At 40.5% G+C, this 24,701-nt stretch overlaps 1 protein-coding gene across 1 annotated transcript; it reads left to right on the top strand.

Annotated features, from left to right (window-relative positions):
- The first annotated feature begins 289 nt into the window (after nt 1-289).
- Nucleotides 290-24,701, top strand: LOC308412354 (sialoadhesin-like). The gene is made up of 18 exons (XM_080906625.1): nt 290-306; nt 654-965; nt 7,492-7,773; nt 9,263-9,541; nt 14,217-14,489; nt 14,589-14,864; nt 15,011-15,310; nt 16,823-17,080; nt 17,639-17,887; nt 18,687-18,806; nt 18,966-18,981; nt 19,061-19,152; nt 19,530-19,580; nt 19,699-19,761; nt 19,894-19,953; nt 23,694-23,756; nt 23,837-23,899; nt 24,002-24,701. Exons 2-18 carry the CDS (start codon nt 710-712, stop codon nt 24,007-24,009), a joined length of 2,709 nt encoding a protein of 902 aa, XP_080762751.1. The 5' UTR covers nt 290-306; nt 654-709; the 3' UTR covers nt 24,010-24,701.

Here is a 24,701-nt window from a genome sequence, read left to right as displayed (position 1 = left end):
TATGTTTCTCTTCTAACTGGATCATTCTTATGTGAACAGTTCCCACTAAGCCCACTGTGACCCTGCAGCCATCCTGGACTCAGATATACAGCGGTGAGACAGTCACTGTCAGATGTGAGATTCATGGAGGTGAAGGAGCTCAGTGGACGTATGAATGGAGACGAGGCCAAGTAAACATAGGTTCAGCATCCAGTGAATACAGAATCAGCAGCGCTGCTGAGTCTGACAGTGGAGGATACAGCTGCCGGGGCAGAAGAAGCTTTTCCTGGACAGAGTGGAGTGACATCATCGCATTCAGAGTATTATGTAAGTTGGACACGTTTCACACATTTTAATTACAATGTTTCATCCAAAAACACAACAAAATTCTTTGTATTGCGACAACACAACAGGTTTTGTTTTTAATTTTGTGTGATTATTTGGATATATTGGAGGTTTAACAGCATTGTTTGCAAACAACAGCTAACTTACAGCTCATAGGTTACATGTTCATAAATGTATAAATAAATGCAAATATGTAGAAATAAGTAAACAATCAAATATAAAGATGAGTAAATTACCTGGTTTAATTTATTTAATAAAAACAAAACATTTTATTGTTGATTTTCAAGTCAAATTATCAGTCTGCTAATGATATCTGTTTATTTGAACAGCTCCTCCTAAGCCCACTGTGACCCTTCAGCCACCTTGGCCTCAGATATACAGCAGTATGATATACAGCAGTGTGATATACAGCGGTGTGATATACAGCGGTGAGACAGTCACTGTCACATGTGAGATTCATGGAGGTGAAGGAGCTCAGTGGACGTATGAATGGAGACGAGGCCAAGTAAACACAGGTCATACATCCAGTGAATACAGAATCAGCAGCGCTGCTGAGTCTGACAGTGGAGGATACAGCTGTCGGGGCAGTAGAAGCTTTTCCTGGACAGAGTGGAGTGACATCACCACATTGAAAGTAACAGGTAAGTTGGACACATTTCACTCATTTTAATTTCAAAAACAAAACAAATAATTTCATCAGTACTGTGGGTTTCTGGGGTATTTGTTAACACAGTGGAGTGACATCATCACACTGACTGTGTCATGTAAGTTGGGCATATTTCACCTTTTTAAAAAAAAAAAAATTCTATTGCACAACGTGTAGGAGCCATAATTGAATGTATTGAATTTTGATGATCACTAGGTTTTTATTTGTTTGGTTGTTATGGGAGTCACGTGGGTGCTAGCGGTGACATAAATGGGCGTTGTCAGTCTGTCATTCACTGGGTTTTGATTTTGACAGAGAGGAGGGCTGGGTAGCCGTAGTTTTGTTGACCGCTGCACGACATGTTTCGCTTCGTTATATTAGAGCCTGTGACGTTGTAAGAGTCTGAATCAGGAGCTGATGATATTACTCTGTAAACTCTCAAAGCACTTTAATAAACAAGCAAACAATTCCACCTCTCGCATTATTGCGTAAAGTTGATAGCGCGTCAGGCAAATAGGCAGGCTCCAGCCCCGGCCTTTAGCGACTGTGGAAGTCGCTACATCTTTAGTCAACAAAAAACGGCATTCTGGAGAAGCAAGCCGCAAGCAGGATCAAAGAAATCAGATCAAGGAACCTGAAAGACGCCAAGTAAGTGCAGCGCATCTGTATGAGTGAGCCCAGCAGCACCGACACACCTGACGCAATTCTGAGGAGCACAGGTAAGAATACCTGTGCATGTCTGGTTGTGGAAAAGGAAGCCACATTGTGCATTAGCGCTGAGATGCTTCAAAAGGACACACTGAACGGAATGGAATGGATGTTGGTTAAAAGTTTTTGGCTGCGCTCTTGGAATGATGTCTGCGCTGTGTCTTATTAATTATGCTGCTTGGATGACGTTTAAATGGAGAATTAAAGTGCCGTTACGTTGAAAGGATTTTATGGTCAAAGTCTATTGTGGCTTCCAGTGGATATATGTTTTAATGGATGATCACTGAAGATTAAATAAAAAATCGAACAAACAAACGGGAAAATCATGAGTCAAACAGGTGGTGATGATTGTTCCTCTAATGATTTGGGGGGAAAGAGAGAAAGAAAAATGACTGGAAAGGCATTGTTGAATAAAATCGAAAAATCACAAAATGAATGCAAAATATATGTTAATAAAATGAAAGGACTAATACAAAAGGCTTCAAGTTCACATGTTGAGTTGTTGTCTTTGGTGCCAGAAGAAGAAGTAATAAAACAAGAGGAATGGTTTTCAAGCATCATGAAATACACCAATGTGTTTTTAAATGAAATTCAAAACTGGATAAATCAAAGAGAACAAAATCCTGCTGTTCGTCCAAAGCAAATCAATTTATTGGAAAACAATGTTGCATCAAATACTGAGACAGAAGTGGAGGATGATATCAAGCCAAGTGATAGTGTTTCAAATGTTGAAAGCCACAAAACGTCTTCATCAAGATCTTCAACTTCATCTGTTCGTATGAAAGCTGAGGCAGAGTTGGCAGCTTTAATGATAAAGCAGAAATTATTGAATGAGAAACACGTACTGGAAGAAGAGGAGGAACATCTTCGTAAAAGAAAGGAAAGGCTAAAATTGGACACTGAAATTGCTGAAAAAATGGCTACAATAAATGTCCTTAAAGCTCAAAGTATAACAAGCAAAAAAGGATCTTTAAAAGTTTCAGATGGAATGAATTCATACATTTCCCATGAAAGATCTAAAAAAACCCTTAATGTTGATGCATTGGAATTTATACCTCACATTTCTGCAAAACAAAATCCATTGACTAATGCTGAAACTCAAAACAGGAGAAAAGATAAAACCCAGGAATGTGTCTTGCAACAAGCAGTGCTGACTGAATCTTCTCAAAATAAGCATCCTCTACAATATTCAGTTATTCCTTCAAACCCATCTGATGCAAATGGACAAAATGACTGTTATACAAATGGTATGGTGGAACTGGAACCACAAAATGATGTTATTGGAATAATGACTAAACAAAATGAAATAACAACACTCTTAATCCAACAACAAAGCCTCTTTTCTTTACCAAAGAGAGAAATACCTCATTTTGATGGAGATCCACTTCAATATTATTCATTTATTAAAGCATTTGAGAATGCAGTTGAGTGCAATACGAAGAATAACAGCGATCGTTTATATTTTTTGGAACAGTACACAAGAGGCCATGCAAAGGAATTGGTGAGAAGCTGTCAACAAATGAACTCGGATCGTGGTTATCGCAAGGCAAAATCACTGTTAAAGGAACACTATGGCGATGAACAGAAGGTCGCAGCTGCATATCTGGACAAGGCACTTTCATGGCCATCAATTAAAACAGAGGAAGTAAAAGCTCTTCAGAACTACAGTTTGTTCCTCAGGGGATGCTGTAATGCAATGGAGGAGGTGCAGCATCTGAGTGATTTGGACATGCCTTCTAATATGGTGAACATTATTAAAAAATTGCCGTATAAATTTAGGGACAAATGGAGAAGCCATGTTTGTGACCTGCAAGAAAGGCATAAAAGAAGAGCCAAATTTATGGATATTGCAGACTTTTTGGAGAAGCAAATAAGAATATTAACTGATCCTGTATTCGGTAATATTCAAGATTCTCCGCTTTCTTTACCAATAAAAGGAATGAGTAAAGCCAAGTATCAAGGCAGACCTGGAAATAAAGGAACAAGCTTTGCCACCACTATGCAAGTTGTGGAGAGTACACCTAAGCCTGCGGAAATGGAAATGAAAATTAATCAGGTTGGAAGGAACGTCTGTATTTGTTGTGGAGGAAGACACATGTTGGACGTCTGTGCACAGTTGGGAAAAATGGCTCATGAGAAGAAGATAACCTTCTTAAAGGAAAATGGCATCTGTTTTGGCTGCTTGTGTATAGGACACATCAGTAAAGATTGCCGTAAGAGGATTTCCTGTTCCAAATGCAGCCGGAAACATCCCACCATCCTGCACAAAGAAAGTTCACCTTCTGAAAAGACCGACAGGAACATGCAGCCGCATGTGAGCACACTGGTGTCGAGTGGTCTTACAGGGGCTGGAGACCAGGACTGTAAACTGCCCATTGTGCCTGTCCAAGTAAAGTCAAAGAAAGGAAGCAACATTATTACAACGTATGCTTTTTTGGACCAAGGGAGCACAGCAGTTTTCTGCACTGAGAGTCTGATGCGCAGACTTCACCTTGAGGGAAGGAAAGGAAACATCCTCCTCAGAACCATGGGCCAGGAAAGAATTGTGAGCAGCAACACTTTATCAGGACTGGAGGTTGCTGCTCTTTGTGGTGACGAATTTCTGGAACTGCCAAAAGTGTACACACAGGAGTCCATGGCTGTACATAAGGGAAATATTACAACACCAGGAGATATTGAAGGATGGGCACATTTAAAACACATAACCCTGCCTCAAATAAATGCAGGAATCGAACTTCTGATTGGAACGAACATTCCCAAAGCCTTGGAACCTCTGGAAGTGGTGTGTAGTGTTGATCGAGGACCGTATGCCGTAAGGACAAGGCTTGGCTGGACCATCAATGGACCACTTTCAGGAAACTGTGAAGCTACAGGTGATCAGAAGCATCCACAAGTTACAGTCAACAGAATTTCTGTTGTCACGCTGGAGGAGCTTTGGCAGCAACAGTTCAAGAATGACTTTCCTGAGAGCAAAGTTGATGAGCAGGTTGGATTGTCAAGAGAGGATCAGAGATTTCTGGAAATAGTTACTAACTCTGCCAAATATGTGGGTGGTCATATCCAGATAGCATTACCTTTTCGGAATGCCAGTATCAGTATGCCAAACAATAAGAAAGTTGTTCAACAACGTCTGCGCTTTCTAAAAAAGAGATTTGAGAGAGACACAGTGTTTCATACTGAGTACAAAGTCTTTATGAATGAGCTTCTGGCTAAAGGTTATGCTGAAAAGGTCCCGGAAGAGGAGATCAATCGCAATGATGGCAAGCTGTGGTATATACCACACCATGGTGTTTACCATCCGACCAAGAAGAAACTCAGAGTTGTGTTTGACTGTGGAATGAGTTATCAGGGAACATCTTTAAACTCCCAACTCTTACAAGGACCTGATCTTACAAGCTCTTTAATAGGAGTGATCACAAGATTCAGGAAGGAGCCAGTTGTAATTATGGGAGATATTGAATCCATGTTCCATCAAGTCATGGTTCCAGCTGAAGATAAAGATCTATTGAGATTTCTCTGGTGGCCTAAAGGTGATTTGAAACAACCAACATCTGAATACAGGATGAATGTACATCTCTTCGGGGCAACTTCGTCACCAAGTTGTGCCAACTTTGCACTCAGAAAGTGTGCGGATGACTTTGGACATCTCTACAGTGAGGAAGCTGTGAAGAAGTTGTTGCACTGTTTTTATGTGGACGATTGTCTTGTGTCTGTTGAAACTGATGAGGAAGCAGTCTTAATGTACCACGAGTTGGTTTCTTTGTGTGCCAAAGGAGGATTTCTGCTCAAAAAGTGGATCACCAACAAGCCTGGAGTGCTGGAATCCATTCCTGAAAGTCACAGAGCCACAGGAAAGAAAGAGTTGAACATGGAATTGGATTTCTCAATGATCGAGCGAGTTTTGGGCGTGGAGTGGTGTATAAAATCAGACTCTTTTAAGTTCAAGATTGTGCTCAAGGATAGACCGCTCACCAGAAGAGGAATCCTTTCAATTGTCAGTTCTATCTATGATCCTCTTGGAATGCTAAGTCCTGTGGTCTTAACTGCTAAGAAAATCCTAAGAGATCTATGCCAGGAAGGAATCGGCTGGGACAATAACGTACCAGAGCTGTTTTCCAAAAGATGGTTAACATGGCTCCAGCAGCTCCAGCTATTGAGCGAGTTTGAAGTGAGTCGTTGTCTGAAACCTGATGGATTTGGAGAAATCACGAGTGCTCAGTTGCACCATTTCTGTGCTGTTGTGGCAATCTCGGGGTATTCTCGGGCGACACCGGCAAAGCTCATAATTTACTCATAACAACCAGGAAAAGATCCAGGGAAACCGAGCTAACAATAAAAACTCTGAAAACCATAAATTTCACACTCCAGCCTCAACTCTCGCTGCCCGGTACCAAATGACTCACGGTCCCGGCGAGGCCGCGAAAGGTGAATTGCATTGTAGCGAGGGAGAGACCACTGTAATACAAAATCAAAACACTGGTTCACAGACCCAGGACTGTGACAGAAGCATGTGGAGTTGAAAGACATATTCAGTAAATTTCATTAAAAAAAATGAAACACAAATGTAATGATCCCAGTTTATTCAGCTCAGTTGCTGCATGTGGATTTTTCACCAGTTTTCAGCAGAGTGGAAGCAGGCAGTGGTTTAACCCACTTTTGTTTAACCCAGTTTTCTCCTGTTTTGTGGACAGCCAGGGAGGTCTGGCATTGCATCTTCCTTTTCTTGATCAGGGAAGTTTTACCCTGTGTTTTGTTTCTAGGAAGGGGGAGAGTTTTTGTTTGTTATTTTGGCCTTGGAGAGCCTGATGCTTTTAGCTTCCTGGCTCAGCTGTGTTTATTGCGAGTCTTTTCCTTTTTTTTTTCAGCTTTGTAAAAATAAACCTTGTCAATTCAGCAGCAGCTGTGTGGTTTTTGCGTGCGTTACACACTTTTCCCATGTTGTTTTGCGTTTCTGTTTTGAGGGGCGTAACAGTCGTTAAATTCTTTCTACATGGTGTTCCTAATGTGAGTGAATAATGTAGCACAGCCAGTTTACAACATAGGACACATATTAAACAGGTCAATACTGATAGATAGATAGATAGATAGATAGATAGATAGATAGATAGATAGATAGATAGATAGATAGATAGATAGATAGATAGATAGATAGATAGATAGATAGATAGATAGATAGATAGATACTTTATTGATCCACAAAGCAAATTGTGTTAGAGCAGCATGATAAAAAGTGAAAATAGGGCCTTACACTATGAGACGGCGCAGGAACTTTTATATTTACAACAGTGAAAAAGAAAAGTAAAAATTAAATTTGTTAAAAACAGTTAAAGTAAAACTGATATTGTGTATAATATGTTAGGGATTTTATACCTGACAGGAAAGTAAGGTCTCAGGTTATTCAGAACAATAACAGCCCACCGACAACTCTGGATTATATGCTCATAAATATGCAAATGTAAAGATGTAGAAATAAGTAAATAGTGCGATGTTTGAGTATAAAACTTTACAATGTACAATCTGAGAGACTGAAGTTGTTTACATGATATTGTGTGTTGATGTTCAGTCGCACAGATTTGTGCACACCTGGTTGTTTCCAGTCACTTTGCTGGTAGATTCTTAATATCAGCAAATTAGGTTTAAGGTTTAATCTGATTTTTTTTTTTATTACCTTTTTATTGTTGATTTTCAGTCAAATTGTCACTGGGGTGAAAAAAACGTTATTACCCCTAACAAGAGCAATAAAACCAGGAAAGCGTCAATGATCGTTTTATATTTCTATAAGTCTGATGATGGGATATTTTCTCTTTGAACAGATCCTCCTAAGCCCACTGTGACCCTGCAGTCATCCTACACTCAGATATATGGAGGAGAAATATACAAAGATACCTCAGTCACTGTCAGATGTGAGATTCATGGAGGGGAAAGAGCTCAGTGGACGTATGAATGGAGACGAGGCCAGAAAAACATACGTGGAACATCCAGTGTATATACAATCAACAGAGTTACTGAGTCTCATGGTGGAGGATACAGCTGTCGGGGCAGAAGAAGCTCTTCCTGGACAGAGTGGAGTGACAGCACCTCATTGAAAGTAATAGGTAAGTTGGACATATTTCAAATATTTTAATTTGTACTGAACAATGTTTCATCAACTCAACAGCACTGTAGGTTTATTTTGTGTTTAGGATCAAAAGTAGTTTAAAATATCTTTTAGTGTCATTATAAATATATTTAATAATCACTCAGTGAAACATCTGGAAAATATTTTGTTAGTTTGATGAAAGAATTCAGTCCAAATGTAATAATCCCAGTCACTCCCATCTTGACCTCATGGCTGCACATGTGGAGTTTATCACTGCAGATCAGTTACTTCCTTTGTTTTTAGCATTTTTACATTAATTCCTCGACGTTTCAGGTTTGGCTACAATATAACCTCATTTTATGTCACGGTTCGCTTGAGGACTCACACGCAGGACTCAGAGGCACAGTCAGTATTTCTTACAGTTCCACCAGGTGTATATACAAACAGTGCAGGGGATAGTGCTATATACTAAGCGGTGACAGGGAAAGGGCTCCGGGGAAATCCAGGTAGGGAAAAGACACTTGCTCCTCTTCTGGCTCTCTCTCCAAACACTCACACAAAAGGGAATCCACTCGGGGAATGGAGGGTCGGGTCCAGGGGATCTATGTACAGAAGGAAACACACGTTAGACGTTTTGCACAGGGCAGCAAAAGAGAACTTGCTCAGAGCCGGGCTGCACTGACGCGAGTCACACACAACGATCCAGCGATGAGTAGAAGCCACTCCCTGGCTTAAATGCTGGCTGCGCTGATGAGGCCCAGGTGTTTCCTCTTCAGAGGGGGCGTGGGCCGAGGGCGTGAACCCACCATGAGTTCCGCCCTGGCGAGAGAGCGAGAGAGAGAACACCACTAGTCAGCGGCCTGCTGATCCCCTGGCCGTGACATTTTATTAGAGACTGTTCTGCTACATTACAGGTTCCACTTAGATTCTTTCCTGTAATTGTTGTTAATGGCATTTATTTATTTATTTATTTATTTATTTTAATTAATGAAAAATAAAGGTGTTCATGAGTGTCATAATATGTTTAATGATACGACAGCTAGAAGAACCTCCAGTGTGGAACAGATGCATTAGTGGATCAGTGGTTCAGTTCATGGAAAATCAGTCAGAGCCACAAGAACCTGTTTGTTATACAATAACTACAAGTGTGACAAGTGTGTCCCAAATCAGCAACTGCACCAGTTTCACATGATGACCTCATCACAACTTTTAGAAAATGTTTCTCAAATGATGATTTCTTCCAGTCTTCTTAATCTGCTGTCAACTCATGAAAAATAATCTGTAACTTTTTGGAATCTGAACAAAAACTGTGCAAAGTAAAGACTTTACCTTTTACATTTTACTGAAAATATTGTGTTACAGTTTGAAACTTTTATGTTGTGACTTTTTGTTATGTTTAACTTGTTTCTCTGTGAATCAGCTGTTTTGTAATGACTCTACTCTTATGTTATAAACAGCAGAGTTTTTATGTTTCTCTTCTAACTGGATCATTCTTATGTGAACAGTTCCTCCTAAGCCCACTGTGACCCTTCAGCCATCTTGGACTCAGATATACAGCGGTGAGATATACAGCGGTGAGACAGTCACTGTCAGATGTGAGATTCAGGGAGGTGAAGGAGCTCAGTGGACGTATGAATGGACTCCTGCCAAGTTAAACACACCTCCAACATCCAGTGCCTACAGAATCACAGTTACTGCGTCTGACAGTGGAGGATACAGCTGCCGGGGCAGAAGGGACTATTTGTTAACAGAGTGGAGTGATATCATCAGACTGACTGTATCATGTAAGTTGATCACATGACAGGACATTTTAATGTTCACCACACTTATTTATTTTTCAGGGAGTTGGCAACCCTAGGTGGTGGTGATGTGTTAGGGTTGCCAACTCCCTGAAAAATAAATAAGGGACACCTCGTGGCCAGGGCCGGGCAACCCAGTTGTCTTCACCCTTCCCAGTGTGGTAGCTCTTTTTTTTGTGTGTGAAATTATTTTTTTAACCATTTGACTTGAATTTGATTTAAGCAGATGCATATTCTTTGTGATATGACCATATGGGAAACAAATGATCATTTAGCCATTTATTTTTAGCTCAAAATGACAACATTAACACAGTAAAACAGGTCTCTTTCTTAAACAGAAGCCTGTCATGCTTAACTTTTGAGAATATAAGTAAATCTTTCTTTAAAAGAACTCTGTCCTGCTTAACTTAAAATTATATAAATTAATAGAAAGCAATACAACAAAAATATTCTTGTAACAGTGCACATTTAGTGCATTTAGTACAATTGGCTTCAGTTGAGGTATTATTTCAGCTTTTCTAAAGCTAATCAGCTGCTCCTGTTTGTAAACCCACTTGTTCCCATGATTACGCATCTTAACTCATCATCATTATTCATCTATGTATTACTTTTATGTATTAGTGATCTATTTGTTGTAATCATCTATTCTTGGAGTTGTTTATTACACAAAATAAGTTATATTATCACACTTCTGGCCACATAGCGCTGATATTCACTGCACATGCCCATATTAATCTTAACCAGAGGGTTTAAAAAAACAAACCAGTGTTTACATACCATATCTGCTTCTGCCGTGGCCTGGTGGACAAGAAATTGGTTAAGGGTTCCCCGAGCTTTCACGCCCCTCATGTTCTTCATGTGCCCACCACTAGAAGCATGCCTATGGAAAAAGTGCTCCGGCACACAGTGCAGTGCGCTTTATAGGCGTTATCGTGCATTTTCCCAGCCCAGTGTTTTCCTTTTCCCATTCCTCCCTGTACTTTCGCAGCCTTTTTTTCTTTCTCTGGGCGAACAAACATTGCTGCTCTAATGCTGGGCTCACACTGTGCGATTTTTGGCCCATTTTGAGACGATTTTTGAGTCGTGCGACCGATTTGGTGATCGGCCCGATTTTGGTCTTCATCGTGCATCGTGTAGTATACGTGGGGTAACGAGAAGCGATTAACACCTCGAGCAGCTCCCGATCATCAATTGCTCGTGAGCCGCTCACACTGCTCACGCGCAAACAGGTAAACGTCGGTGAAAAAGACGGTGCAGCACAGCTGTGCAGCGTGTGATCTGGACACAAGCGATGGAGGCACAACTTGTAGAACTTTGGAAAGCTCATCCGAGCCTTTTCGATGTGGCCTCACAAAATTATCACGACCACAACAACCGTGAAAATAGTTGGATTTACATTGCTGCTCAATCACAGCTGCCTGATCATGTTTTTCATTAGCAATTTAGCAAAGTTGATGGTGGTGGTTTGTGTGTCTGTGTGAGTGAAAGACAGAGAGAGCGAGCGACAGATTTTCTGTTATAACCTTCATGTTATGGAGGCACAGTGTGAGCTCTCAGGTCGCATCAGAGCATCGGGCGGTATAGTGTGAGACCTGCATCGTGACCTACCAACTTCTAACCCCTGCGAGTCAATCGTGCAGTTTGAGCAAGAGCTGAATAACGTGACTGAAAAAATCGCACAGTGTCTGCCCAGCTTTAGGTGTACTGTCGTCCGAGACTTGCACCGCAGTGTCGGCGTTTGTTTCCCTGTTGGCCATGCTTCTTGTTGTGGTCATCTGTTGTCTTCCGGTATTTTCTCCATAAGCGACCTTTCCTCGACCAATGAGATGAGCGGTAATCTGAATTGTCAAAAGTGTGCTGTCAGCTCATTGGTCACAAAGCAGGAGAGGGGCTGGGAATTATGTTTTCAAACAAAGCGTTAATTCCATAAACATTTATAGACTACTTTTGATTCTCACTGTATTACGGGACAAAGTGCGTCCCTTATTAGCTCAATACGGGACGTGTACTTTTGTTTCGAAATACGGGACGATTCCGTTTTTTAAGGGACGGTTGGCAACCCTATGATGTGTCCGGCTGCCAGCGGGAGAGCTGCAGCCGTTGAATGTACTGTTACAGCAACTGTGTGATTATTGTAAGAATAAATGATGCTGCAAAGCATGAAAATGCCATCGGGTCTGCCGTGGTGGCGATCTTTTTTTTTTTAATCTTAAGTGCAGGCAAACCAGTAAACAAATTAAAACAAATACTGTTGATAAACTAATACAAAAATTACAATTAAAATTCTCAACAACAAAAACAAAAAAATATAATTAATATGTAAACAACTTAACAACCCCCAAAGTGTCTAAGTCACATGACGTGTCAGTGCAACACCGAAACATAAGAGTGGGGGAAGAGGGAGCAAAGTGCTCTCCGCTGTCACAGGAGTGGTGACCTGGTTGTTTCGTTTTTACCGAAAGCACAGCATAGCAAACAAGCAGAACTCAAAGTAAAGAATCGATCTCACCAGGCTAGTATCGATCCGATACCGATGCCGACTTGGGATCGATACTATCGATATTTGGATCGATCCGCCCACCACTAACAGAAAGAGCTGAACGCGCTGGGCAGAAATGAGAAGCGCAAGCAACACATTGCGAGCAAACGCAAATGCAAAAACAGAGCAAAAGGGGCTGCTATTGGGGTATGTGTGGATAACAGCAAACACTGAAATACATTTTTGCACACAGCAATTCATTTTGTTCACTCAAATTTAGCTTTTCTTTCCTCAAAATCAAATTCTTCTCAAAATGCAACACTTGCACCTGCAAAGGTAGCACATGTGGATACACTAGCATACTTTTCACAGGGCTAACACATCGAAGACATCGTTAACAGCTTCTACAATCACATAGAAGCTGTTTTATAAAGTTTTATAAATTTTATAAATTAGAAACCGGACTGTGAATCAAATTTAATTTGCACAATTCGAGACTCACCGGAGTTAATTTATTGCTCACACAATACATGAACTCTGTAGCTCAACACGTTACAGGATTGCAAGTTCCACATGGTAAATGGACTGGTTCTTTCTACTCTCCTGGAGTACTCAAAGCGCTCTATACAACACACCCATTCACACAGGCACTACTATCTATACTTTAAGTGCTTTCTAACTATCAATCATACGCATTCATACGCCATAAGTATCTTGCCCAAGGATATTTGGCATGCAAACTAGGGGAGCCAGGGATCGAACCACCAACCCTCCTGAGCTACAGCCACCCCACCACAGCAGTTTTGTGCATCTGCAAAACAAAATCAGTGCTCAAAACTACGTTTCATGGAGTTCTTTTACCCTTTAAACACAGTGCAATATACAGAGAAATTTACCTTGCTGCCTACAGAGAGCTGCAGTGAAAGAAAGTTAACATGGGCAGTGCAGCAGTGCATTCATGGTACATGGGAAAACTCAATACTTCACTAAAGATAAAACAAAATTAAAATAAAATAACAACCAATAACCAATAATACATACCAGGACCAGGGTGAACTTTGAACTTGTAGGTTGGAAACAGAAGACACATAAATATACAACAGTTTCCAGTTTACATTAATTTATGCATCTGAAAACCAGAATAAAATATTTAAATAAAATTTAACAACAATATGTAAAAATCTCTCTCTCTGTCTAGTTCAGGTTAGTTTGAACTCTTACCTGTGTGAACTACAAGTTAACCTGTGTTAGCTCCTACAGGGTTAACCAGCTTTCTTTCAGCTGCTCTTCAAACTTTGATCAATATGAGTCGACTCAGTGGACTGGTGGAGTCGTATCACAGTTCAGAAGTGTGAGTCAGTTTCCTGATCTCTGGAATATGAGTTGATCCAGCAGGAACAGATGATTTCAGTGGAAGTTCAGATCTCCTAGGCGTGGATCACCGTCAAGATTCAACAGTCTCAGATTTCAGTTCTGAGATCTGCTCTCGGCTGCTAAACCTGATCTGTTTTGCAACACAAACACTGGAGTCTTATTCCAGCATTCCTAACAGCTCAGCTGGAAATCACATCCAAACTGCTCCCTGTAATGTCAGCGGTAGAGTTGACTGTGCGTATTAGTGTGGTCTAAAGACATCTGTGCGACAGGAAATGTCAGCTTCCACGGCAAAAGAATATAAAACACACTTACTAGGTCTCATCTTAGCTATCAGAGGCTTCAACATCAGATTTAGTAAAGAACACAAGGACATAACGTGCTAACTGACACCAAAGAAAACTAACTGTTACTCACCAAATCCCAATACACCAAAAACAAAAGTAAAAAACAACACCAATGAAATGATAACTGCTCACACTCATTTAGGAGCAATTCTCACATGTTCAAAATACAATCAGATCATATTGACCTGGGTTGCTTCCTCATTATTGATCAATAAACTCAGTCATGCTTCAAATTAATTATTTGAAATGTGCATGTACGTAATAAATTAAAATACACAAAAGTAAATAAAACAAATTCACTGTTTTGATCAAAACAGAAATACAGAATATTTTTTGTGGCACAGTTTGTTTTATCTCAACTATGGTTTTGTGATATTTGATCATTTACATGTTTCCATCTTTAAATTGTTCTGATTCAGTCATTTTTACTTTTATGTTCTTGTTCTAAACTGAACTGCAGCCAAACCAAAGGCTGAACTGAGAGCTGATAGGACAGCTGTTCCAGTAGGGGGCAGTGTGACCCTGACCTGCTCTGTGAACCCATCATCATCATCATCATCATCATCATCATATGGATGGAAATACTACTGGTACACAGATGGCAAATCTTATCAACCTGTGACAAATGAACAAATCAGTGTCTCAGAGGGAGGACTCTACTGGTGCAGAGGAGGAAGAGGAGAACCAGTTTACTACACAGAGTGGAGTCAGTCAGTCAGGATTGACACAACTGGTGAGTGTAAATGTAACTTCCTACAAAACACTACATCTGATGGTAACTGAACCTTTTGTCTTTCATGTGTTTTTATTGTACTTTCTTGAACATTAACAGTGTCAAACAGGTCTGTTGTGACTCTGTATCCAAACTGGTCTGAGATATACAGAGGAGAGACGATCACTGTCAGATGTGAGATCCATGGAGGAGACACTGAGTGGGATTATGAGTGGGAAACAAACAGCATCAGAAAACCTCCAAATCTAAATGAATACAGGATTAGATCTGCTTCATCATACAACAGTGGAAACTATCGCTGTAAGGGCCGAGTGAAAAGTTCACAGCATGAAACAACAGAGTGGAGTGATTCAGTCACACTGACAGTTTCTGACAGTAAGTCATGTTTGCTTTAAGCTGTTTGAACACTTTGTAAAATGTGTTTCTGTTCATAGACTGAGATTATTATTCTTTGTATAAACTGAGCTCACTGTTCAGAGACTGTACTACATGTTCACTGAGAGAAAATCTTTGTTGAACAGATAAACCCCGTCCTGTCCTCACTGTGTCTCCATCATGGCTGAGTCCTGGAGCCTCAGTAACTCTGAACTGTGCAATTGAACATCCGTTTGCAGGATGGAGCTTCTACTGGTATAAAGCTGTTCCTGATCTATCAGAGAAATCCTCCAGTTATGAGCTGCTACCTGATGGCAGAAAGACTGTAGAGAACTCCTACATCATTCATGAACAGATATCCACAGCAGGATATGTGTGCAGAGCTGGAAGAGGAGACGCAGAATATCACACTTATTACAGTCAACCAAAGTTTCTCTGGTCTGCAGGTCAGTTTGTTTCTCTCTGTCCTTTCAATAAGCTCATGTTAGCTCATCATTTTTATTCACCAGGATTTAGACCATTAAAATCTCATCTCCATGACAACCATTTATCTCCGTTTATATTAAAACTCCCCAAAAGAAGAACTGAACTGAATGTTTTCCTTTCTCTCTGTGATCAAACCAAACTGAATTTCTTCGTTTCCTTTTCTTATTTTTCAGTTTTTATGTAATGTGATAACATGAAAAACAAAAGACATCTATGAGATTTTAAATGTTTTGATATTTAAACTCATGTTACTGTTTGTACTGATTATTTTTACTTAGTGCACAGACAGGATTTACACAGTTAAGACTCTTTGTTTGGTGCTCAGGTAGGTGTTCAGATAAAAAAGTCAAATATAGTGTCAATGGAAAATTGTATTTAGTAGTCAGTATAATCTTTTAGTGATATAAGTTTGCTTATGGTAGGATGCTGTTTGTAGTTATTTGGTAGTGACAGGATGTGTGATTTTTTTAGCAGGCTTGGTTCACCCCCACATCCTGGGAGCATGGGAGAGGTCGTACCTTGTTTTATTGTTTTAACGTAGCTATGTCTGTTTTAGTCTAAGTGCTTTAACTGCTGGACTTCCTCACTGTGCCATCTAGGGTGGGGGAGACTACCCTCTTTATGACCAAGGATGTACCTTTTGTGCTTTCATGTTATATGAACCTTTGATCAACACACACACACCACACACACACACACCACACCACACACACACATACGCTCAATGGAGTATAAATAAAGACCGGGGCAGTTCTCTCACTGGAGTCTCTTAGAGTGGAGGCTGCCCTTGCTAGCAAGAAGTTCTGTGTGTTTCTCTTCTCTGAGTCTTTACTGAAGAAGTGTCTTAGAACATTTTCCCTAACATATAGTTAATAAAGAAACAAAGATGTCAGCAGGCAGGTTAACAGCTCTGACAAATACAAGACAAACACTGACTACAGATGGACGCTAGAAGAAGACGTCACAAATAACAGCTGCTGTTATTGTTCATTTAAAATATACTTCAAAGGTTTTTAGTTTTGGTCCTGCTGCTGCAAAATATCTCACTGTAGAAGGAATCTGTGAAACAGACAATATCACAGAATTATGACAGAAACATTACAGCAAATGACTGAAGTGTGTTCAGAGTGATCTGTATCAGGTGGATGATGCTGAGAGTGATGACTCAAAGCTCATGATGTCACATGACGTGTACCAAGCTCTACATGAGCTGCCAGCAGATAAAGCATGTGGGTTAGATCATCTTAAACATGTCAGTATTCGGCTCCTTTGTTTTCCATTGATTTGACTGTCTGTGTGATTCAGGGCTTGTTGTCAGACTCAGTGTTGTCTCACCAAACAAACACTTTATCATATTGAACTATTAAATTTGATCTTCAAAACAAAAGCTTCAAACAAACAAATATTTTCACTGTGATATTTTGAATCCTAACATCTGTGAGCTTTGTCTCTTCACTGCATGTTGTTTCCAGATGTTCATTCAGCAGCGTCTCTCACAGTGAGTCCTGACAGAGTGCAACACTTCACCTCTGACTCTGTCTCACTGACCTGTGAGGGAAACTTCACTGATTGGAGAGTGAGGAAGTTCTCTGAGGACGGCCGACTCTCTGACTGTTGGAGAATGACTGGATCCACATGTAACATCAAAGCATCAAAGTCAGATACTGCAGTGTACTGGTGTGAGTCTGGATCAGGAGAGTTCAGCAGTGCAGTCAACATCACTGTACAGAGTATGTTATTATACATTTACTTCTTGGATCTGAATGATTTAGACGTCACATGAACATTTGTCTCAGCTTTGCTGTATGTGAAGTAATTCTATGTGGCAACACAAACAAAACTGAGAATTTCAGACAATTTCAGGCAACGAAGCATCAAAATATTCTTGGTTGTTGGTCTAATTTCTCTTCATCCTTTCATAATCCAGTTTGTCATAATTTGCCAACAGTATTTTATATTTTCTCTGTCAGAATAAAACTCAACAAAGCTCAACATCTCTGTCGTCACATTAGATGAACCTTTAATGTCTCAATTCAGAGAAATTTGTGAAACACATCATGCAAAATAACACAAACATACAAACATTTACCATTTCACCTTCAACCATTCAATAATGTCACCGTCAATAATTTGACTCCTGCAGGGAACATCCCAACTATATTTCCAGTCCTCATAATCACTCAGAAAACCAGGTCTGCATGTAGATCATGAGACACGACTCACAGCTTTTTCTCAAAGGTTTGCACCAGCTGGTCTGACTGAAACAATTGTGTGTGATTGTTTCACAGATGATGGTAATGGTCCTATCCTGGTGAGTCCTGTTCATCCTGTGACTGAGGGAGCTTCTGTTAGTCTGAGCTGCAGTTTGAGAACACAAAAAATACTTTCCAATGTGTTTTTCTATCACAATGACAAACTTATTCAAAATGATACCCGAGGGGAGCTGAACATCTCTGCAGTGTCAAAGTCTGATGAAGGTTTCTACAAGTGTCAGTACTCAGGAAGAGAGTCAGCACAGAGCTGGATGTCAGTTAAAGGTGAGCAGGATCAAAACAGTGTGTCTTTCTGTAAATGAGTTTCATGACTGAGAAATAACATCATATTATCTCTTTTAATGTTTGAAGCCACCTGGATCTATTTAGTCAGAACTTTATAAAACTATTATGTAATATCTCTATATTGTCAGGTTTAATATTGTTGTGGTTCAGGACTCATGTGTGGGACTCAGGTGAAAACAGCAGAGGATGTAATGAGTCAAAGTTTACTCAAACAAAGGATAAATAATTTAACACATCAGATTGTGAGCTTTGACTTGGTCAGCAAGAACAAAACATAAATGAACCTAAACTTAAGGAGTGAGTCCTACAAAAACATCTTAACTGAGGTGAGAGAGACAGGCCAGAGGAGCGGACATAACAGCGTGAGGGCGGCAGATCTGTGGGAGAGGAGAGAGCAGTTAGGGCAGGAAATCTGAGGGAATGTGACAAGACAGAGAGTGTTCATAAAGTGGCTGCAACAATGCCTTACTTGGAGTCCAGACTAGCTGGGGGTAAAGGATAAAGCAGAGGTCTGTGGAAACTGTTGAACGATGGGCAGGCAGGCAAGTGACGAAGAGGCTCTGAGGGGGGCAGCGGTGGTGGTGAATAGGGGGGTAATGATCCAAGGCGGCAGGCGTCTGACTGGAGGTGAATGATGGCATGAAAAGAATCTTGAAGCAGGAAGAAACTGAAACAAGGGGAAAGTCTGTTAGCATACAAACCTTATTTTCCTAGAAAGGATCCCAGCAGACCTGCCTGGTTACCTCACTGAAATATTCATTATTGTTTGTTGTTACAGTAACTGTGTCAGGAGCTGACAGCTCTTCATCTCCTGTGTGGTTGATGGTTGGACTGGTTTGTGGAGTCTCTCTCATTATTATTCTCCTGCTCTTGTTGTATCGCTGCAGACAGTCCAAGTGTAAGAGCCTCTTCTTTTCATGCTGTATTAGAGAGTTTATTTACTACATACACTTTAATTATTCACACATATACATGTATTCTGATCTCATGACACTAAATATCAGTGGAACAATTTATACATGACAAACATGTGTAATAACATTTGTCTCTTTCACAGATTCCTGCTTCACCAGGTTGGTAAAATACTTTTTATTATTATTTTAAACAAACATCAGTTACTTTTGAGTTTATTGTGTTTATTTCCTGTTTTAGGTCGATCCAGTCTGAGAGTCACAGTCTGGGCTCCTCCACAAATCATGGAGTCAACCAGAATGAAACTCATGTGTACGACTCTGTTCATCCTGGTCAGTATTTAATCCATCTTTATTATCATTATTAATATTGACTTTCAAAATCAGTCTTAATTAACAGGAACAGTTTTTAGGCTCATTTTGTGCTCAGCAGCTTTTCAAAGAACGTTCGTCAAAATCTAGTTGGACAAACATCCAAACAGCCAGCTGACACATGAACATAAAATGAGAAATAAACAGGATTTTACAACCTGATTGTGTCTTTAAGTCGACTGAAAGAATCCAATGTTGTTGTTTCATATCAGAACAACACAAAGAGTAACAACATGGTTTGAAAATATGTCATAGTCCTGGTTTTGACTTAAACATAATTATTTAATCTTTAGTTTTTTATTCAATGATTAATTTGACCCTGGCTCGTCTTTTTTTAGGTACCAATCACATCTATGACTCAGTTACGCCGGTTGAAGACAACAGAAATGGTGCAGTATATTTGTTGAAAAACACAGAGAATTTAGAGAAGAAACTTGTTTTTGATTTAATGAAACTAATTCCATGTGAAATGTTTACAATCCTGTAACTAAAATATGAACATTTCAGGATCAGATGAACATGAAGATGTCACATACTCTCTTATTGAACTTAAAAACTTTGAAAAGAAGCGTAAGTACATAAAACATGTGCAGTTTAAAATTAATAAATGTAAATGTAATGTAAAAACACAATAAATAAACATTTTAAAAAATCTAACAGTTAATTATTTCCTTATGTCCAACAATCTGATCATCTTCACAGGGAAGCATCATAAACCAGAGCAGAGTGCTGTTTACTCTGAGGTGAAGACGGGAGCTGCAGGTACAGTCACAACAGTCTCATTAAGTGTTTGTGTGCTTGTGTAGCCACTAGGTAACAAAAGCTCAACACTGCGCCTAGCATCCTGGAGTACTTCTGTTGTCTTTTGTACGTGTTTTGAAGTTTATATGTGCTGCTTTGTCTGTAGGGGCCACCGTAAATATACTTTTATTTATTCACTCCACAGAAAATGTAATAAATAAATCATATAATACAAAAATCAACTATTCACATTTCAACTTTTAACTATTTAAATTTTCAGCTTTTTCCTTTTAAAGCAGGGGTGTCAAACTCAATTGCACAGGGGGCCAAAACTCAAGGCACACTTTAGGTTGCGGGCCAAACAAGATAAACATTTATTGAACACACTAAAACAATGTTTTTAAACATAAATATGAATAAAAACAGACAGGAATATTATTCCAGATTAAATAAACTTAAAAATAATAAACTTTAAATTTAAATATTTTGCTCTTCATAAAAATATATCCTGTCAAAATTATGCAAGTTAGAAATATGAACATGCTGCCAAAAACCCCAGAAAAAATAAATGAAAGCATACACAAGGTTGGAGCCGCATGTAGACGGAGCTGGGCGTTGCTTCAGGAATGGAACTAGTAAACTGTGCGCCCATTCAGTGTCGTACTTTCCCTGAGTGTATCATTACTCTGCAGCTCCATCTGAATCTGCACAGGTGCAGTTCAGCAAAGTCCGCTGACTTGGTTCAACATTACTTGGCAACAGGGAAAGTGAGGCAGGTTGCACTGGTGCATTTGTGACAGCTTCACTTGAAATGCCTTCACCGCATCATACATGCCATATCCATGAACTGACAGATTTCCTTGCTGAGCTCAAAAACTCTATTGAGAATTTTTATCCCAACTCAGCCAACAGACCTCTGTATGATGAGAAATCTCGGCAAACTCTGAATCTATTTCACACGTAAAAGACTGAAATTGACGGTGATTTAAACTTTTAGCTCAGATAATACACTCAACAAAAATATAAACGCAACACCTTTGTTACTGCTCCCATTCCCCATGGGATGGACGTAGAGACCTAAAATTCATTCCAGATACACAATATAACCATCCCTCCCAAACAGTGGTCACAAATCAGTCCAAATGTGTGGTAGTGGGCACATCTGCCATATTGAGATAATCCATCCCACCTCACAGGTGTGCCACATCAGGATGCTGATCTGACATCATGAGTAGTGCACAGGTGTACCTCAGACTGCCCACAACAAAAGGCCACCCTGGAATGTGCAGTTTTGTCTCACAGCAAAATGCCACAGATGCCACAAGCAATGAGGGAGCGTGCAACTGGCATGCTGACAGCAGGAATGTCAACCAGATCTGTCGCCCGTGCATTGAATGTTCATTTCTCAACCATAAGCCGTCTCCACAGGCGTTTCAGAGAATATGGCAGCACATCCAACCGGCCTCACAACCGCAGACCTCGTGTAACCACACCAGCCCAGGACCTCCACATCCAGCAGGTTCACCTCCAAGATCGTCTGAGACCAGCCACCCAGACAGCTGCTGGAACAATTGGTTTGCACAACCAAACAATTTCTGCACAAACTGTCAGAAACCGTCTCAGGGACGCTCAACTGCATGCCCGTCGTCCTCATCGGGGTCTTGACCTGACTCCAGCTCGTCGCCGTAACAGACTTGTGTGGGCAAATGCTCACATTCGATGGCGTCTGGCACGTTGGAGAGGTGTGCGCTTCACGGATGAATCATGGTTCACATTGTTCAGGGCAGATGGCAGCTGAGAATGTCCCAGTTCTTGCATGGCCAGCATACTCACCGGACATGTCACCCATTGAGCATGTTCGGGATGTGCTTGACCGGCGTATACGACAGCGTGTACCAGTTCCCACGAATATCCAACAACCTCGCACAGCCATTGAAGTGGAGTGGACCAACATTCCACAGGCCACAATTGACAATCTGATAGACTCCATGCGACGATGTGTTGCACTGCATGAGGCAAATGGTGGTCACACCAGATACTGACCGGTTCTGGGTCCCCAGACCCCCAATAGCACAAAAAACTGCACATTCCAGGGTGGCCTTTTGTTGTGGGCAGTCTGAGGTACACCTGTGCACTACTCATGATGTTGTGGATCAACTTATAATAGTTGTGGATGATTACTATACCTTTCTAATGTGACGTTGGCTGTGTCCCAATTAAGAGACCGCACGCTTGAAGTACGCATTTTGAGTGCGATTACGTCACCGCCACGCGACGACTGCTGTCCCAATTTGAAGTGTACTTCAAATGCATACTCCAAATGTCGATTTCCCCAAATATCAAATGTGGTCCGGTGAACGCTTCGTGGTCCCATATATCCCACAATTCATAGCGCGGCGGTGGGTGTGGATAATTTTGTCGCAAAATACCCCACAAGAATGGCGCTCCCCACTGGCTGCAGCCAGACCCTTCTCCAAAATACGGCAGAAGGGAGCTGCCGAAGAGAACTGTCTGCACTTCTCGTACTTATAGTACGCACCGTACGTAGTACGCGTAGTGCGCGTACTTCAAGCGTGCAGACCCTGAATTGGGACACAGCCAGAGAAAGAGTGCCAGGGACAACAACGGCTGTGTCCCAATTCAGGGTCTGCACGCTTGAAGTACGCGCACTACGCGTACTACGTACGGTGCGTACTATAAGTACGAGAAGCTATGAATTGTGGGATATAGCCTATGGGAACACGAAGCGTACACCAGACCACGCTTGATATTTGGAGAAATCAACGGCACATTTGGAGTATGCATTTGAAGTACACGTCGAATTGGGACAGCCGTCGTCGCGTGGCGGTGACGTGATCGCATTCAAAATGTGTACTTCAAGCGTGCGGTCTCTTAATTGGGACATGGTCTCTGTCTCTCCCTCCCGCTCTGTTCCTGTGCTACTTTGCGTGTAACTACTGCCCCTTCCCCCTCTTCCCAGCCCAAAGCACAAGGCTCGCATACGGAGTGAAGCGGAAAAAAAGGGCGAGAGAGAGGGTGAGAGAAAGAAGGAAAAAAAAAACCCACGGCTCGCGCCGTTCACGTCAAAGACCCGGCTCTAAGAGCCGTTTCGTTCGCGACCAACACATCACTAATTTGTTGGGTTGCCTTTCACATAAGTCCTTAATCACGGAGGCAAAAAGTCCACTTTTCATCTGGATTTACTGAATCACAGCATCCATAGCTTCTGAACCAGACCACCAATCACATAACCAAAGACCATCAAATAACACATAATCTGAGTGTGCTCTATCACTGGAGGCCCAGCAGAGCACTTTATACGCTGTTTTTTTGATACAGGAAAGTATCAGATGTGCCAATAGCATGGAAATTTGTGTATGTGGAATAGATGTAGGGCATATAAAATATGAGTAAGGGATGAAAGAAGGGAGTGATGCAGACGGGCAGATGACTATAAATGGAGCTGTTTGGGAAGGTTCGAGGTTCTTTATGTAGTTTGCTAAAGATGAGTAACATCGTAAGAAAGCACTGTGGAGTCACAGTCAAAAGTTTCAGTTGCCCAATCACTGTGGACTTATGAAGTGAAATTATCATTTTTTTGTCTCTCAAAAGAGTTGGAAGACTTTGTACCGTGTTACTCATTCCTCATTTGGACTTTCAAATCAGACTTGATCTGCAGAGTTTAAATCCACATGTGTGCAACAGCTCTGTGTCATATACCTGCTGATCAAATGTATCCTGAGCTCTGACTTCTCTCTTAGAGGACAGTCTGATGTATGCTGAGGTCAAACGCCCCAAAAAAGACAAAGCCAAGAAGAAAGCAGGTAAACAAAGTCTGCCATCACCTCCAGTGAATGTTGTTCAACATGTTTATCTGGTCTTAAAATCTTCTTTCCACTCACAGGAAAATCAAGTCCTGCAGCTGATGCAGCAGTTTATTCTGAAGTCACGTTAGGAAGCTTTCCTGGTAATTATGCTGCCATGCAGGATGAGTTAAGTTATTCAAGTTATTAAATGGCGAACATCCTGAAACTTGGACATTTCTGTTCTTTGTGTGTTTGTCTTACAGGTCAGTGAGGAGAGCTGCAGCAGCAAAAAGGAGCATTTTATGAATCCACTGTTGCTCCTCTGCTACCCAAATATCAGACATGCTCAGTCTTTAGTGTTTATGAAGATGATATTGAATAATAATATGATATATAGTTGGTACTGTGTTTTAGCATAAAGCACACAGAGATGTGTCCTGTTTCAGAGTCATGCTCTTTATATTTAGCTGATATTTTTATTCATTGTTGAGCTTTTGTATAAAACTTTGAATGTATCCTGTTCCACAGAGAAAAAAGTCTGTGATTTTTAGTAACTGATAGCAGCAACTTAAAGTCAGCAGAGTTACATTAGGAAGTGCTGGTATAAACACCCACAAATACTTTTACTGTCTGAGTGTAAAGATCTATATTGTGTAAAAAAATAATTATTTGGTATAAAAACATGAAAAAGCTCTGTCTGCTTCATGATTCATTTAATGTCAGATACTTTTATTGTAGTTTTAGTGTATCTCGTATTTTAATCTGAAGCTGTGAATGTTATTTTTTTTTGTTTTTAATGTTGTTTGCTGTTCTCACTTTTTCTGAATTTTACATAGTTTTTTTAAAGTTATTTATTTTGAACGTAGAGCACTGTGATCAGCTCTGTTGTTTTGAACATAGTATATAAATACATTTGACTTTGACTCCACTTTCTCTTGTATTTTAATCTGAGTAAAGATTAAA

The sequence above is a fragment of the Rhamphochromis sp. 'chilingali' genome (assembly GCF_963969265.1).
Source record: "Rhamphochromis sp. 'chilingali' genome assembly, chromosome: 1".
In the NCBI taxonomy this organism is placed as follows: domain Eukaryota; kingdom Metazoa; phylum Chordata; class Actinopteri; order Cichliformes; family Cichlidae; genus Rhamphochromis; species Rhamphochromis sp. 'chilingali'.
This window is presented reverse-complemented; position numbering and strand designations above follow the sequence as displayed.

What these genes read in the sequence shown, in the direction of transcription:
- LOC308412354 (XM_080906625.1), top strand. Translation starts at nt 710, where the DNA reads ATGATATACAGCAGTGTGATATACAGCGGTGTGATATACAGCGGTGAG. An exon ending in GTACGACTCTGTTCATCCTG is followed by an intron (nt 19,153 to 19,529) that starts GTCAGTATTTAA and finishes GTCTTTTTTTAG; the next exon opens with GTACCAATCACATCTATGAC. An exon ending in TAAAAACTTTGAAAAGAAGC is followed by an intron (nt 19,762 to 19,893) that starts GTAAGTACATAA and finishes TCATCTTCACAG; the next exon opens with GGAAGCATCATAAACCAGAG.